Here is a 15,338-nt window from a genome sequence, read left to right on the forward strand (position 1 = left end):
GGAACAAAAACCTATAGTCTGACTAGTCTCCCTAAAATTATCTGCTGCTGATTTGACAGCCAAAAGGTCAGCTGTTCCTATCTTTTGGAAAGTTGATTTCAAGGGAGCCAGAGGAATGTCCTCGTTGAACCGCATCACTTCCTTCCTGGGACCATCAGGGAACCTCCCCAGCCTTTCAAGATAGGATCTGCTCTGAAAGGTCAGCGGGGCAGTGGAAACCCCAGGCAAAAGTTAGCAGCCGGTGCAGCGAATCTCCTTCCCGGCGGTCTTGGCCATTTCTTTCCTCCTCGACCCCGAGAGGTGGACCCCGTGGAAAAGCTCCCGGAGGAGGGTCACGGAAAAGCTTTGCTGCTGCGGAGAGACGCCGGAGGCCGTGCATCTGCAGGAGGTAGGGGAAGCCGGCGAGAGAGCCTCAGGCCCCCCGCCCCCGGCTCTGCCAGGGACCAGCGCATCCCCGCGCCGGGCGCGGGGCGTGGGACGCGGGCGCGGGGCCGGGGAGGGGCGTGGCGGCGGGGCGCACGGGTCTTGCCCGGAGCCCGCCCGGGGGCTGAGCCCGCCTCGCCGACCTTCCCGAAAGGAGCCTTATTGCGGGGGGCGGGGGAGAGGCGGAGGCCTGAAACCCCAGGGTGCACCCGGAAGGAGGACCCGCTTGCGGGGGGGCGGGGGGGGCAGAGTCACCGAGCGGCTGGGCGCAGGAGTGAGTGAGTGTGCAAGCGGGCCGGGAGCGCGGCCGCGGATCCGCCGCTGGTGGGGAGCCAGCCGGGCGTGCTGTACCCTGTCACCGGGGCCGCCCTGCGCCCCGCAGCCCTGCAGCTGCGCCCCGGCTCCCGAGACCGCGGCCGGCCCGGAGCGCGCGCACCGCCGCCGCTGGTTTGCTCGCAGCGCTGCTTGGAACCTGAAGGAGCCCGAGACAGAGAGAACGAGAAGGTAAAAGGAAAGAGAGAGGGAGAGAGAGAGAGGAAGGAGAGAGAGAATATGGGTGCCAGCCGAACAAATTGCAAGCAAGTTTGTACTTGCCTGCTTGGGTGGTGCGTGCTTAATGGGAGGGAGAGGGGGGTGATGGTGGCGGTGGTGTGTGTACGTGTGTGACACTCAAGGATGAGGAGATACGGAGGTGGGGAGCGTCCTTGCTGCTTCTCCTACGTAGATCTCCCTATTAATATCCCCCCTCTGAGTTGTCATTTCCGTTTGTGGCACTTCTCTTGGGGTCCAGTGATGCAGAAGCGAAAGGCAGCCACCGTCTTATTGCGATGCTCGGTGCTGTTGCTACTATCAGATGGAGGGAGATGTAGGGCGGTGAACAAATTCTAAGAGCCTCCCTTCCTCCACCACCGACTATTTTCGGAAGGGCTGGGGGAGGGGAGATGGGTAGCACAGTCTAGGGTAGCACGAAGGAGGCCGGGGCTTCAGACTTCTCCAGCTGTCGCCGTGCGATTGCTGGCAGGCGGAGCCTACGCTAGAGGGCAAGATAACTTTCGTCTCCTCTCCTGAAAGACACGTTTCAAGGCAGATTTTTGCATCGTTGCCGGAGGAGTTCTGTGAAATGGTGGTTCACAGCGCGGCAGGTGTGAGGCAAAGGGTCGGGAAATCGTGCAACATAAAGCAGCTGTTAGCCATCAAGGAAAGCAGGTGGCTGGGAACCCGGGGTTCAGCTTGCTGCCTGGGATAACAGAGCTCTGAAGCTGCGAGTTCAGGCCCTCCCTCCTTAAATAGAGTCAGGTCCAGCCCCGGGGGAAGAAACACTAGCTGTGAAACCGGCCTTAGCATCCTGGAATGTTCATTACTGAGCTTTTCAGTTTGGGGTGGGAAACCTGTAATGTATCTGAAAATTTGGCTGTGAATGTTGAGAAAGTTGAAGATGAATGATTTTTTTCTCTTCGTGAATGCTCATGTATTTTAGTTTTCATCTGAGAGTCACTTTCGGAAAGAAAGCGTTTGTATACAGGGGCCAGACTTGTGCAATATAATTTTCAATTAACCCAAGAGTATTAATATGACCCACATCTGCATAAGATGCTGATTCAGTCATGAGTCATGAAGATTGTTCTTTGAGAGGCTTGCTGTTCTTCATGATGAAAAAGATGAATAGTATGGATAAAAAGTTCCTGACCTCATTAGAACAGTAAAATAAAACACATATCTAGTTTTTCTTGTGTTCTTTTGAGTCTGTTCATTACTTTGTGGCAGATTTAGAACAAAATGTGCCAGAACAACACTAACTAAGGGCACATCTTCAGACTGACTCAGATGATAACATTGCTAGCTTTTGAAAACATATACTTGGCTATTACATTATAGCCTAATTTTTATCTTTCTTAGCTAATGCTTCTTCACAAACTAGTTTATTTCTGTCCTCGTGGTCCCCCACATAAGGATTTTTTTTTTTTTCCCACTTGGTTCTTCTCCGCAAAGGAGTAAAGATTTGGGAAAAGGTAATGCACCACTTAAAACTGTTCAAGAATTGCTGGGTGAAGTGGGGAGGGTGCTAGAGTAGGCCCTGCTTTCTGATAATTATGCAGCCCACACAGCTTCTTGGAGGTGAAGAGAGGTGTGGCTGAAGCCGGATGTAAGCAGCCAGCCACTGGGCAAGGTTGTGGGTTCCAGCACGAGGTACTACAGCCACACCCTGTGACCTGAATGACAAGCATTGCAGGACCCAAGATCCCTTTGAGGAAATCTGCATTATCTCCTTCTCTTAAAAGGTGTTAGATACATCCTTTCTGGTGGTCTAAACTGGTTCTCTGAACTAATGTGTGGCAAGAAGTACAACATGTACTCCAGCAAAGCATGGAAGGAAGGTAGCAGCCTTGGGGAGGATTTATGCTCCAGGCTTGCAAACAAACAAACAAACAAACAAACAAAAAAATTCCATCATGACACAATACCTGTCATGCCGATCAGATCTATACTTTCTCTTTTGATTAGTTCTTTACGTTTTTGTGCTTCCAGAGAAGAAAGGATCCATTTTTGTTTGTTACCCTGTAAAATTCCTAATAGTGAATAATTGCCAGCACTACGCACTGATCGCCTGTACACAGACATTAGTAATATATTCTATTAATTCCAGGATGTCCCTCTTCTTCCCTCCCATGTAGCCATCTGAGCATTTATTAATACCATCACTAAAGGATGAATATGGAAAAACAAAAATTAAATGTAAAATTAGACACTTATGTGACTCATTCTCCCAGCAAAAGACTTGGATAGAAGGGGGGTGCCTTCACCAGTTAACTTTATGTTTCATAGAGAATTTTAATAGGCACGCTATTGGACGTGTTTAGACATCTTCGTACTGCTGTGAATCTGTTTATGTTATAGGCTCTCAATTCGTCTTTTTCAGCTAGAAAGGAGCTTTGTCCCCTCCGGTGGTTGCGGGGGTTCAAACTTCCTGCTCTCGTGTCCTGATACTTAAAAGTTCAGGGGCCTTGCTTGCAGCTGTCATCTTGGGGCTAGCTGTGTCTCTTATAGGGCTTTTCCTACTATATTCCTTTTTAGTAGCTCCACGGAGAAACTGCTTTAGTAATTAGTTGTCCATTCTGCTTAGAGACTGGGAAAGTCAAGTTGCAATGATTCACTCCTGTGCTTTTCCCAGGTGTTGGTATTCAGAAGAGTATATTGTTCAGATGGGAGAATCCCATCTAGCAGAGAGTTTAAATCCTTCTGCAGCCCTCAGGATAGATGCAGCAGATGGGTATTGATTGGGTATTCTGTTTGCTCCCACAGTACCCTGGGTTTCTCCATTACAACATGCAGCCTGCTTTGTTGGAATACTGTTTACATCACATCCCGCTTGTACCTAAACTCTAAGAAGGACTTATCTGTTTTGTTCATTGCTATTTACTCAGCATCATCATCCTTTATACATGGTTTCTCAATGCTTTTGCTGTATGAAATAATAAATACAGGAATCTTACCCTGTGCTAGGTGTGGTAGAGGTAGTTAGCTGCTTTGTAATCTTAGTTCCTTCGCTGGAAGGGATTTGGAGATGGTGCAAGGATAATTAATTGGTACACAGCCCATCAATGTCTATCTTATTCTCCCTTCCCCCCCCAATATACTGCACGTGATTAAAAACTCTGAATTACCCTGGGAAGAGTGAGCTCAGTGATGGTGCTGGACCTTCCTTGGATGTTCTGGTTCTGTATGTAGGTCATGCCCACGTGGGCAGAAAGAGGCAGAATTAAGACTCCACTCCATGTCTTTTTTTATGGTCCAGAGTCTGTGCATTTGCTTGTACCATGCTCCCTGTATCAGATGGGAGGACCCCCATACCCAGAACCAGCTCAAAATCACCCACCTGGTCGGAACAAAGCGAAGTCTACTCATTTATTCTAACACCAGAATTCATAGCTTCTAAAAGCCTCCTTTTCTCATCTGTGTTGTATGTGTTTGAAATTTCTTATCAAATCATCTGTCCCTTTAAGTTTAAGTACCTGTGAAAAGCAAGACTATCATAATTTCACAAGATGGGAAATATATGTCTACATGAATGTTGAAAGCAAAATATTTGATCTTAAGTCTAAAAAGGGAAGGATGTTGCATCAACTCCTTTTGCAGTGAGAAGGAAGGCGTCTTCTGGGGAGTGTCCTATAGAGGCGAAGAACTACGAACTTGATCCAGTAAACCAGAAATACAAATTTCTGTTAGAGGGAGGTCAGACTAACTGGTGACAAATATCATCATACCTGTCCTAGTGCGGAGGGGTGGCGCTGGAGGCATGGGGGGTATTGCTGAAAGTGTACTGACCTCACGGCTTCGTGCAGAGTGTGGGTCCTGGGTGAGGTGCAGCCGTCTCTCGGATTTGTTCAGCTGAGACTGTGAAGGGGTGATTAACCACTTGTTCAGCCAGGATGTGAAGGAATGACCAGTTTGGGGAAATAATACCTGCACAGCTCCTCTACTGCTGGGCTCAGCTGACGGCACATATCCAGGGCGCACAGAATCTCAAGTTAGCATCCTGAGAATCATCCCAGATGCCCTGACCGCTGCCCCCACTCCCTCCCTGCCTCCCCTCCCCCAACATCCCTGCACATTTTGCCTCCTCGGGACCTTTTGGATTTTACCTGCTGCTCGCTGTTCTTTTTCAGTCTTGCATCCTCTCTCCTCCTGGGCTTGCTAACTGAGCTTCCTGGAACTTTGACTTGTCAACCTGAAATACACCCTGAAAAAAAAATGTAGCTAGAATCGTGTAAATTACAGAGTCATTTTCCAGCTTAAAAATCCCCAAGGGTTTCCTGTTGCCTCCTAGAGCAGAGCACGGGGTGGAGGCTCAGCCACCTGGCTGCTCCCTCCTCCAGCCTCTGCCCCAGAATGTCCAGAAGGTCGCCTGGACTCTTGGGGCATCACAGAGGACTCGTGCCGTTTCTCGTGTTCATGCCTTTGCTCGAGCTGTTCCTTCTGCCTGGAATTCGTCTTTCATATTTTTCACCTGGTGAACTCAAACCCCTTTACCAAGGCTCAGGTCAGGGGCTGCCTCGCCCTCTCCCCCCAGGACTCTCGTGGAGCCTCCAGATTGACTTGGGGCCCATCCTTTGTATCCCCCATTTCCATGTTTGCATGTATCCGTGGTTTTGTTCTCTTCTCTTTCCTCCGTTGTATCTCCCACCATGTTCTAGGCTCCTCGAAAAATAGGTTCTGTGTCATATTCATCCTAGTTTCCCCAGCTTTGAACTCTGACACTCAGAAGCCATTCTTTACACCGTGGAAATGAGACTGGAGACATCAGCTGAAGTTGGACCCAAGCAGAGAAGTTCCGAGTTTAATGTGGTATCCAAAGCAAGAGAGGGCGAAAAAGAGGGAGGGAGAGAGGGGAATGTTTTGGAATTGCGGTTGTGTAACACGAATGTGAACTAGCAGAGGGAAAGAGCAATAATGCCATGACTAATAGAAATCCCTTTTCATTCCAGAATTTTTTTTTTTTTTTTTTCTGGCCACACTGCAGCGTGCAGAAGTCCCCCAGCCAGGGATCAATCGACCCCAAACCATGACAGTGACAACACCACCTCCTTAACTACGAGGCCACTAGGCAACTCCTAATTCTATAATTCTTGGTTGATGGTGGGGCGCATGTCCTAATCATCAGTGAACTCCAGTGCTGAGCAGGGCCTGGGCAGTGGGGTGGCTACATTAAAATGCATTTCTTCTCTCATCTCTACTTAGCATGTATATGGCCAGCTAGCCAGATTTCAGAATGTTATATTCTTGCATTTGGAGAACCCAACTTTTTAACAGCTTAGGGGAGCTATTTGCCAGGTCCCCCAGGCACTTCTCACTGTCTGTTAGTCTTCAGATTAAGGTAGCTTTTGTCTGGGGGCAGGTGGAATGTTTGTCCCCAGGACATGAAGGCGGCTGATGGACACACAGCCTCAGCCAGGCTGGAGGACTTGATGCGGGTGGGGCCAGCCATCACCAATTATTTCTCTTCTGAGAATTCCCTGGAGAGCCACCCTCTTTGAAGTGCCTCTCTAGCCAGAAGCAGCCGGTTCTTGGGTTCTACTTCCAGTAGCTTTTCAAGGAACCAAGAGAAGGCTGTCTTTACCTTCTTACCAATCGAGCCCGTGCACTGCACCGCTGCCCCCTAACTTGCTAAGTGACCAGGACACCCTTTCTGGCCCCAGAAATGTGCAAGCCTGCAGCAGTGTGCAATATTTCATATCCTTTTTGTGGTGGTCTCAAAAAATGTTACCAGTTTATTTGTGCAGTTTAACTAGATACCAGTGTATACTGGTATTTATGCTATTTTAAAAATCAGTCGTAGGAGTTCCCGTCGTGGCTCAGTGGAAATGAATCTGACTGGCATCCATGAGGAAGCAGGCTCAATCCCTGGCCTTGCTCAGTGGGTTAAGAATCCGGCGTTGCCGTGAGCTGTGGTGTCGGTCGAAGATGCAGCTCAGATCTGGTGTTGCTGTGACTGTGGTGTAGGCCGGCAGCTGCAGCTCTGATTAGACCCCTAGCCTGGGACCCTCCATGTGCTGCGAGTGCGGCCCTAAACACACACACACACACACACAATCAGTTGCAGTCAGGAAATACACTCTCTGACTTAACTAGTCCTTAATAAATAATGCAGTTTATGGCCACACATTCAGGCTATGCTATGATGTTCGCTAGCACTCATAGATGCTCTTATTTCCTTACCAAAGGAGGACCATCCTGTGTAGATGGGCTCTGTTTTCTTTACAGTTGTCCTTTTGCCACACTCCCCTGCCTCCGCCTTATTTCTTTTCTTTCCCTTCATGGGCACAGCCTAGAGATGAGTATGAATTGTGACAGTGTCATGCACCCACGGGCCCCTTTGGTTTGGCACCTTGGTTAAATGTTCTTTCTCTGGGTGCATTTTTCATCCTCCTCTTCTTTCTATCACTAATTGGTCCCATTCATGGCAAGACCTCGTCTTCAGATAACCCTAAGGCTAGGGAATCCTTGTTCCAAGTACAAGCGTCAAGGTCAAGATTTCATCCACTACTCTCCCACCTCTTTTTTTTAACCTCCGCAGTCCAGTATGATGAATTAAGCTTGTCCCAAGCAGATAATTCATGAAGGGGTTGGAAGGAAAATGTTCTCTCTTCTTGGCATCCCCACCCCACTGCACCCCACCCCAGCCGTACAACTTATTTGGAGTCTTCCTATGGGAAGGGGAAAGCTAAATCAAACCCATTTGTCTTCTAGAATTTCAGGATTTGCAATTCAAATTTTTAGAATGAAATAGTTTTACATTTACCCTGCTTCAATTCATCAACTTTAAGACGCTAAGATCTGATCCCATGCCTGAAAAGCGTACAAACAAAACAGCAAAACTGGTGTGCAAAGCAGGCTAAAATAGCCGAGATAAGAGAACCTATGAATATGGAGAAAGAGAACTTGGTGTTTTGACTACAAGTACTTTCACTTTCATAAATCAGTGAAAAAAAAGGCTATAGTTTAAAAAGAAAACTTGGAAGAAAGTGAACATTTTTTCTCGTTAGCAACTGATTTTACTATATGTGTTTCAAGTACATTTCATTTTATCACCTCTCATAAGAATTTCTTGTATCTGCCTACTAACTATAAGTATTTTTACCTGAGTTACTTCACTGGATAATGAATCATCTATTGAAATTGAATAAAAATCATTCTCCTTTTTTGCACTAGGATGACCTATGTGAGTATTTTGGGAAAAAAAAAAAAAAGTACCTTTTCTCTTTGGTTTTCAGGTGCCTGAGTTTATTTAAGAGGATAATCTTGAAGCAGAGGACGAAAAAGAGCTGGTTGGATCTCTGGAGATCTCCTTGCTGGCTGCTGTGAGAGCCTGGGGCTTGTCCATGACTCAGTGGATCTGGAGAAGTTCAAGTATGCTTTCTGGAGTGGCGTAGGGCTGCACTGCGTTAGTCAGTCGAAGAGTCTCCAGGGCTGGTTCCACGCCAAGGTGGGGCCATGGCAGCCTCCAGGACAGCCTCGAGGGCTTCTCGGGACATTACCAATGTGATGCAAAGACTGCAAGGTAAGGGACAGAAATAGCCGTGGTTTGGCTGTTGTTGTTGATTTGTTTTGTTCTGTTAAATGCTTTAAAATTCACATACTGACTTACCTTGGAGTCTTTTCAGTTTGCTTGCTTGCATGTTGACTCAATTTTATGAAACTACCCCAAGGAATGGCACCATGGCTGGTTTTTGTCCTAGGGTTTTCGAACTAGTCTTGCTATTTTAAGATGCTGTCTTCTTTAAGTAGAAAAAAGGCAAACTCCTTTTTGGATTTTGGGTCTGAGTTAGTGTGATCCTAATGGCTGTTCAGATCAGTGTTCGGCTGAGAATTCAGATATCGCCACACTGTCTTCGGCAAGCAGTGACAGTGCAACCATTGACAAGAGGCTGATAAGGATATCATGACAATATGGTTTACTTGTTCCAGCTGGAAAGCCCTTAGAGAGCTAGAAAATCTAAGCAACATGAGACCCAGAGGCCCAGGCGGTGATGTGATATGAAGAGTTTAATGGTTAGTGGCCTAGTGTGGCCTGGTACCAGTCCCCTCAGCAGTGTTCTGTCTTGAACGCCAAACTGCTTCATAGAAGAGATTACGGTGAAATGGGATAACAGCCCATAGATGAATTCCTAATTAGGACTTGGCTTTAAATATAGGTATTTCTCGAGTTGCAAAAACAATCATTAGCTATAGGTATATGCAAACATTGCTTCTTTGTCGCAGACGCGGTGTTAATTTTTGTCAGGCTTCACATGGCCCCTTCCAGGCTATAAGAATTTCCATTCTTAGCGGGGTTTTGCTCTAGGCTTTTTCAAGGGAGCTTAAGCATAATGCTGCAGCTTGGCTTTTAGGTTTTCTAGCTTCTCCAGCAAGTGACATGAGGTTCTGCATCCCAGCCATTGTAATCATCTGTTCCGGCTCCACTCTCCATGCTTAGAATGCATTTAATGTGCAGAGCAGTCATTTCTAGTGAAGTTCTCTGGACTTTCAGATACAGACCAAACTCTTACAACTTGGATATTCATGTCCTAGAACATGCTCCCAGTTATGGAAAATAAGGAGATCCGTAGACTCCTTATTTTCTCCAGGCCTGACCAGAGACCACCTGTTTCCTGGAGCTCCTGAGGTTGCATGAGCCACTCACGTTCATTCACCTGGGTAGATTCGTGATGCCTACTCAGAGCAGCTGGTGCTTGCTTCCCATTGAGGGTTGACACACCCCAGTTGGCTGGATAAGAGACCAGATCCTTGCTGAGTATGTGGCATCAACCTTCTCCACGGGCTGAAAAACCTCTTGGGTCTGCCTGGTGCCTGGGATAGGCAGCTTTTAAGTGGTGCCTCTTTCCCTGGGTGGAGGGAACACTGAACTTCTGTCTATGTCTGTCTTTGCCATTTGCCTGGGTGCCACTTAGAGGATCATTTTGTGCTTCAGTAACCCCAAGTGATGGAATGGAAGCCTGAGGTTCCTTGCAAAAGTGCAGAGGACAATTAGGTAATAAAGTAGATTTCCCTCTGAGTGATCAAATGGAAAAATTCTCTGGATAAGAGACATATTGACCAAACAGGAAAGCTGTAAAGAGCAAATATGAAATATATTAATTCAGAATCAGATTATGGTCCTACCATCATTCTACTCATTATATTTATTTGGCTTGAATGAAAATTTTTTTTATTAAGGTAATGGTTAAGAGTGAGAGGAGAGGAAGGGGAACTGATACCTCAGTGGCTTTTTTTTTTTTTTTTTTTTTGTACTGTAGCATCATAGGATGGACTTGGAGGACATTATGCCAATGAAAAATGAAATAAGTCAGATAGAGAAAGGCAAATACTATATCATTTTATGTGGAATGTAAAAAATATAACAAACTAGTGACTATAAAAAAAATAAAAACAGACTCACAGATATTGAGAACGAACTAGGGATTAATTGTGGGGAGAGGGAAGCGGGGAGGGCATCATAAGATTCGGGGAGTGAGAGGTACAGACTACTATGCATGAAAGAAGTAAGCCTCAAGAATATATTGTACAGGGAGTTTCTGTTGTGACACAGCGGAAATGAATCCTACTGGTATCCATGAGGATGCGGGTTCAATCCTGGGCCCTGCTCAGTGGGTTAAGGATCTGGTGTTGCCCTGAGCTGTGGTGTAGGTTGCAGACTCGGCCCAGATCTCGTGTTGCTGTGGCTGTGGTATAGGCTGGCAGCTGTAGCTCTGATTCGACCTCTAGCCTGGGAACTTACATATGTCAGAAGTGAGGCCCTAAAAAGCAAAAAATAATAAAACATAAAAAATAAAAATTGTACAACACAGATAATATAGCCAATATTTTATAACAACTATAAATGGACTATTACCTTTAAAAAGTGTGAATCATGGAGTTCCCATCATGGCTCAGTGGTCAACAAACCCGACTAGTATCCACGAGGACGCGGGTTCAATCTCTGGCCTCGCTCAGTGGGTTAAGGATCCAGTATTGCTGTGAGCTGTGGGGTACGTCGCAGACATGTCTCGGATCCCAAGTTGCTGTGGCTGCGGTGTAGGCCGAGGCTCCAGCTCCAATTCGACCCCTAGCCTGGGAACCTTCCTATGCCACAGGTGCAGCCCTAAAGAGACAAAAACCAAAGAATAAATTAATCAATTAAAAAGTGTGGATCACTATACTGTACTCCTGTAATAACATATAATATTGTACAGCAACTATGCTTAAGTAAAATCATTGTCTTAATGATTAGGGATGAGAGCGGAGAGAAGGGTATGATGCCTCCTGGCTTTTGTGTCTGTTTTTGTGGCTTCCTAAGTGGTTTCTCTTGAGAGGTGGGTGGAGCTGAGGAAAGCCCTGGAGCCGCACCCTCCCTCCACCCTAAGCCTGTGAAGGCGAAGGTCCTGCCCAGTGTCTCTGAGTGTAGGGATGCCACTTGCAAAATGGGCAGTTTTCACCCAACTTAACCCCTGCAGGATTGTTATCAAGTTCAGTGAGATAACAGAGGAAAGATGCTTTTCAAACTGTAAATACTGTCCTATGGAGAGCTGGAAGAAAATTGGATGAGAAAGCACAGGCCTGACAATTTTGTGCAAATTAGTCTAGTCATGCAGATGTGGGGAGGCATGTTGATGGTTTTATGTATCCTGTGTCGGGTAAAGCTCATAAATTTATTACATCATGAAGGGACTATTCTGACTGTATAATTTTTTTTTTTCTTTCTAGTAAAGGAAGAATTATAAACTGTCCTAAGGGTACCTGACAAATTTAGAACAATAAACCTTACGGTTCAAAAGGAGGTAAAATTCCTGAGCACTAGATACTTATCCTTAGCTTTTAGCAGCAGTTACTTCATGAAATAGGTCATTGGTGACAACAACATGTAAGGTCTGTGCTGCTCCGAGGTGCACCCCATCTCGCCTGCCTCAGGGGAAGCCAAGTGCTGGGGCTGGGGGGGGAGGTGATCTGGCAGATTTGTCTGTTAAGTTATTGATCTGCCGGGTTCATTCGGCTGACTCAGCAGGTGGAAGTTTGTGTCTTCTCATCTCAGCGTTCCCTGGGCATCTTACTAATGATTGGAGCCCAAACAAGAGTCAGGAGATCTGTTTTCTGCCAAGGGTACTTAGTAACTCTTTTTGCCTCCTTGAATCTCCAAACCAGTGACCAAGTGCTTAGTAAACGGAGGGCTGGCGTTATTGCCCAGATAATTAATACAAATGAGGGAGTTTATTTGAGGAAAAGTAGACTATTAACTTCAATAGAACCAAAGTTGCTATTTTCAAACCTCAGTCTCATGAGAACATTCTTTCAGAATCCTCTTTTCTTTTCCTGGATAGATAATCCAGGTGACTAATTTTGTAGTTTTTTTAGTTTTTTTTTTTTTTTTTTTTTCCCCCTGTGCTTGGGTTTTATTGTCATATCAGCACCATGTATAACTAATAAAATGCATGTAGCTTTAAGTAATGGCAGTTTGGCTTTCCTCTCTTAGCTTATTTAGTTTACAACCGTAATTGACTTTCTTTGCTTTTAGTTTTTTATTTCCAGTGCTAAGAAATTAAACTGCACACACATATTGCTACAAAATTTAGCTGCTGCTATAGTCATTCAGTGTTTCACCTTTGCCAATATTTGTGCTTGTTTGAGCATAATGTTTTAGGCTGAGATCCTGAATTATGGATGAGCAGACAGACTGCAATGCAGAGTTTCATTTGCTCTTAAAAGTAATGAATGTTTCTGTAACTTTCATTAATTTAAATATAAGCAATTTAATGTTTAAATATTTAATTAAAAGCAGAGAGTTCCCATTGTGGCCCAGTGGTAACAAACTCGACTAGTATCCATGAGGATGCAGGATCGATCCCTGGCCTCGCTCAGTGGGTTAAGGATCCAACATTGCAGCTCTGGCATAGGTCACAGACATGGCTCTAATCTGGCATTGCTGTGGCTGTGGCTTAGGCTGGCAGCTGCAGCTCAGATTTGACCCCTAACCTGGGAACTTCCATATGTCATGGGTGTGGCCCTAAAAATAAATAAAAGCAAGTATTTGGCATTGGCATAATGCAGGGTATTAAATTTAATTATTTTTTTTATTTTTTATTTTTTGGTCTTTTTTTGCCTTTTCTAGGGCCGCTCCCATGGCATAGGGAGGTTCCCAGGCTAGGGGTCGAATGGGAGCCGTAGCCACCAGCCTATGCCAGAGCCACAGCATTCGGAATCCGAGCAGCATCTGCAACCTACACCACAGCTCATGGCAACGCCGGATCCTTAACCCACTGAGCAAGGCCAGGGACTGAACCCGCAACTTCATGGTTCCTAGTCAGATTCGTTAACCACTGAGCCACGGTGGGAACTCCGGGTATTAAATTTTAAATGCACATAATTAGTATATACGTTTTATACTCTTAAAAGCTTACTAAGGGGATCTCTTTAACAGGTGGCATGGGGAGTCACTTAAGTTTATAATTACATCTAAAAAAATAAATGCCGAACTGTGCACTTATACATGTCTTTAAGATAGTAATAAAAGTTTAAGGGTCTTTGTCATTTTTTTATAATGCTTCTGCATAGTGTTTGCTTAAAATGAATTTGCAAATTAACATCTTATCAATTACATTTTTTTGTTTGAAGATCATCTTCTAGTATTTTTTTTCTATCTTCCAGGATTTTTAAATTAATGTACCAGTGTTGATTATTTCAAGACAAGGTGGCATCCATATAACCTTATAGAGCAAGTGTTAAGTGCCAGAGAAGACCCAAATGGGCATGCTGGGGTGTCAGATAGAGGTCAATTTAGTAAAAACGAATTATGGACTGCAAGGTCCAATTGATTTTTAAACCTTAAGAATAAATTCAAAGAGAAATAAATGAGAAAAGATATAAACATGTACTCTTGGAGCTATAGCTCTGAAATTTGCTAACTGTTCAGGAAAAAATAATCATGGCCTTCCCTTAAAATTGCTTTTACAAGCAGCTTTACATTTTTTTGATTAAATATAATATTTCCTATAAATCCAGTATACTGTTTAAAAACCTCAGACTAACAAAAAACTGACTTAAAAGTAGAATAAACAATGAAAACTAATGAAAACATAATTTTCTTTTAGCTTAACATCAGATAAACATGCGGAGGAAGGATTTGCCATCTTGGGAAGATTCTAAGTTTTTTATAGTGCCTTGAAGATTAAATTTTATACTTTGCTACTCTGACTTAATGACTCTTTTTATTAAGCTATGAAATAATGTCAGAGATCCATGTATCATATTTAGGCTGAAACTCTCCTTTTGGTTTAATCTCTTTCTTCCTATAAAGGATATTACATGATAGTATCTTAAATTTAAATATAACACAAAACTCAACACGAAACAGTGAGATTCTGAAATATTGTAGTTCAAATAAATACTGATGAACAATAGATAAATCGTGATGTCTAAATTAACGAATTTAGGATGAAATTGATCAAAATATGTAAAAACCAAAGAGAAACCTGTTAAAATTGGATCCTACCTAATTTACCCTCTTTTAAAAAAATCTTTTGGAGTTCCCTTCGTGGCTCAGTGGTAAACGAATCTGACTAGGAACCATGAGGCTGTGGGTTCGGTCCCTGGCCTTGTTCAGTGGGTTAAGGATCCGGCGTTGCCATGAACTGTGGTGTAGGTTGCAGACGCGGCTCGGATCCTGCGTTGCTGTGGCTCTGGCGTAGGCCGTGGGCTACAGCTCCAATTAGACCCCTAGCCTGGGAACCTCCATATGCCATGGGAATAGCTCTAGAAATGGCAAAAAAGACAAAAAAAAATCTTTTATCTGAATTTTAATCAAAATTGGGTTTTGACCATAAAATTATTTTAAGAACAAATGTCTAGGAGTTCCCATCATGGCACAGGGGAAATGAATCCAGCTAGGAACCATGAGGTTTTGGCTTTGATCCCTGGCCTTGGTCTGTGGGTTAAGGATCCAGTCTTGCCCTGAGTTGTGGTGCAGGTCACAGATGTGGCTCAGATCTGGCATTGCTATGGCTGTGGGGTACGCCTGCAGCTGTAGTGCTGATTGGACACCTAGCCTGGGAACCTCCATATGCCATGGATGTGGCCCTAAAAAGCAAAAAAAAAAAAAACCCAAACAAACAAATGTCCAGTCCTGAATACGTGACTATGTTGACACATTAGGTGTATGTGTTGTTTTTGTAACGATGATGCTTCAAACACATTTTTCTTTCCTAAAAGTGTATTACACAGTTCATTTAATCAGTCAATCAATCAATTCATTTTTTTATGGCTGCACGCACAGCATATGAAACATATGGACATTCCTGGGCCAGGGATTTGAGTCTGAGCTGCATCTGCAGCAAAGGATCCATAGCCACCCGAGCCACTGTAGTCAGGTTCTTAACCCACTGCACCACAGC

The 15,338-nt window shown here is 44.7% G+C and overlaps 1 protein-coding gene across 1 annotated transcript in view; it reads left to right on the plus strand.

Annotated features, from left to right (window-relative positions):
* The window catches only part of SYNE1 (spectrin repeat containing nuclear envelope protein 1), a 486,068-nt gene continuing 471,405 nt past the window's right edge, over positions 676-15,338 (plus strand). Inside the window, 2 exon segments of the mRNA XM_021084410.1 lie at positions 676-927; positions 8,193-8,479. Of these exon segments, the coding sequence (XP_020940069.1) occupies positions 8,413-8,479 (67 nt within the window). The 5' untranslated portion in view covers positions 676-927; positions 8,193-8,412.

The sequence above is a fragment of the Sus scrofa genome, chromosome 1, assembly GCF_000003025.6.
Source record: "Sus scrofa isolate TJ Tabasco breed Duroc chromosome 1, Sscrofa11.1, whole genome shotgun sequence".
NCBI lineage: Eukaryota > Metazoa > Chordata > Mammalia > Artiodactyla > Suidae > Sus > Sus scrofa.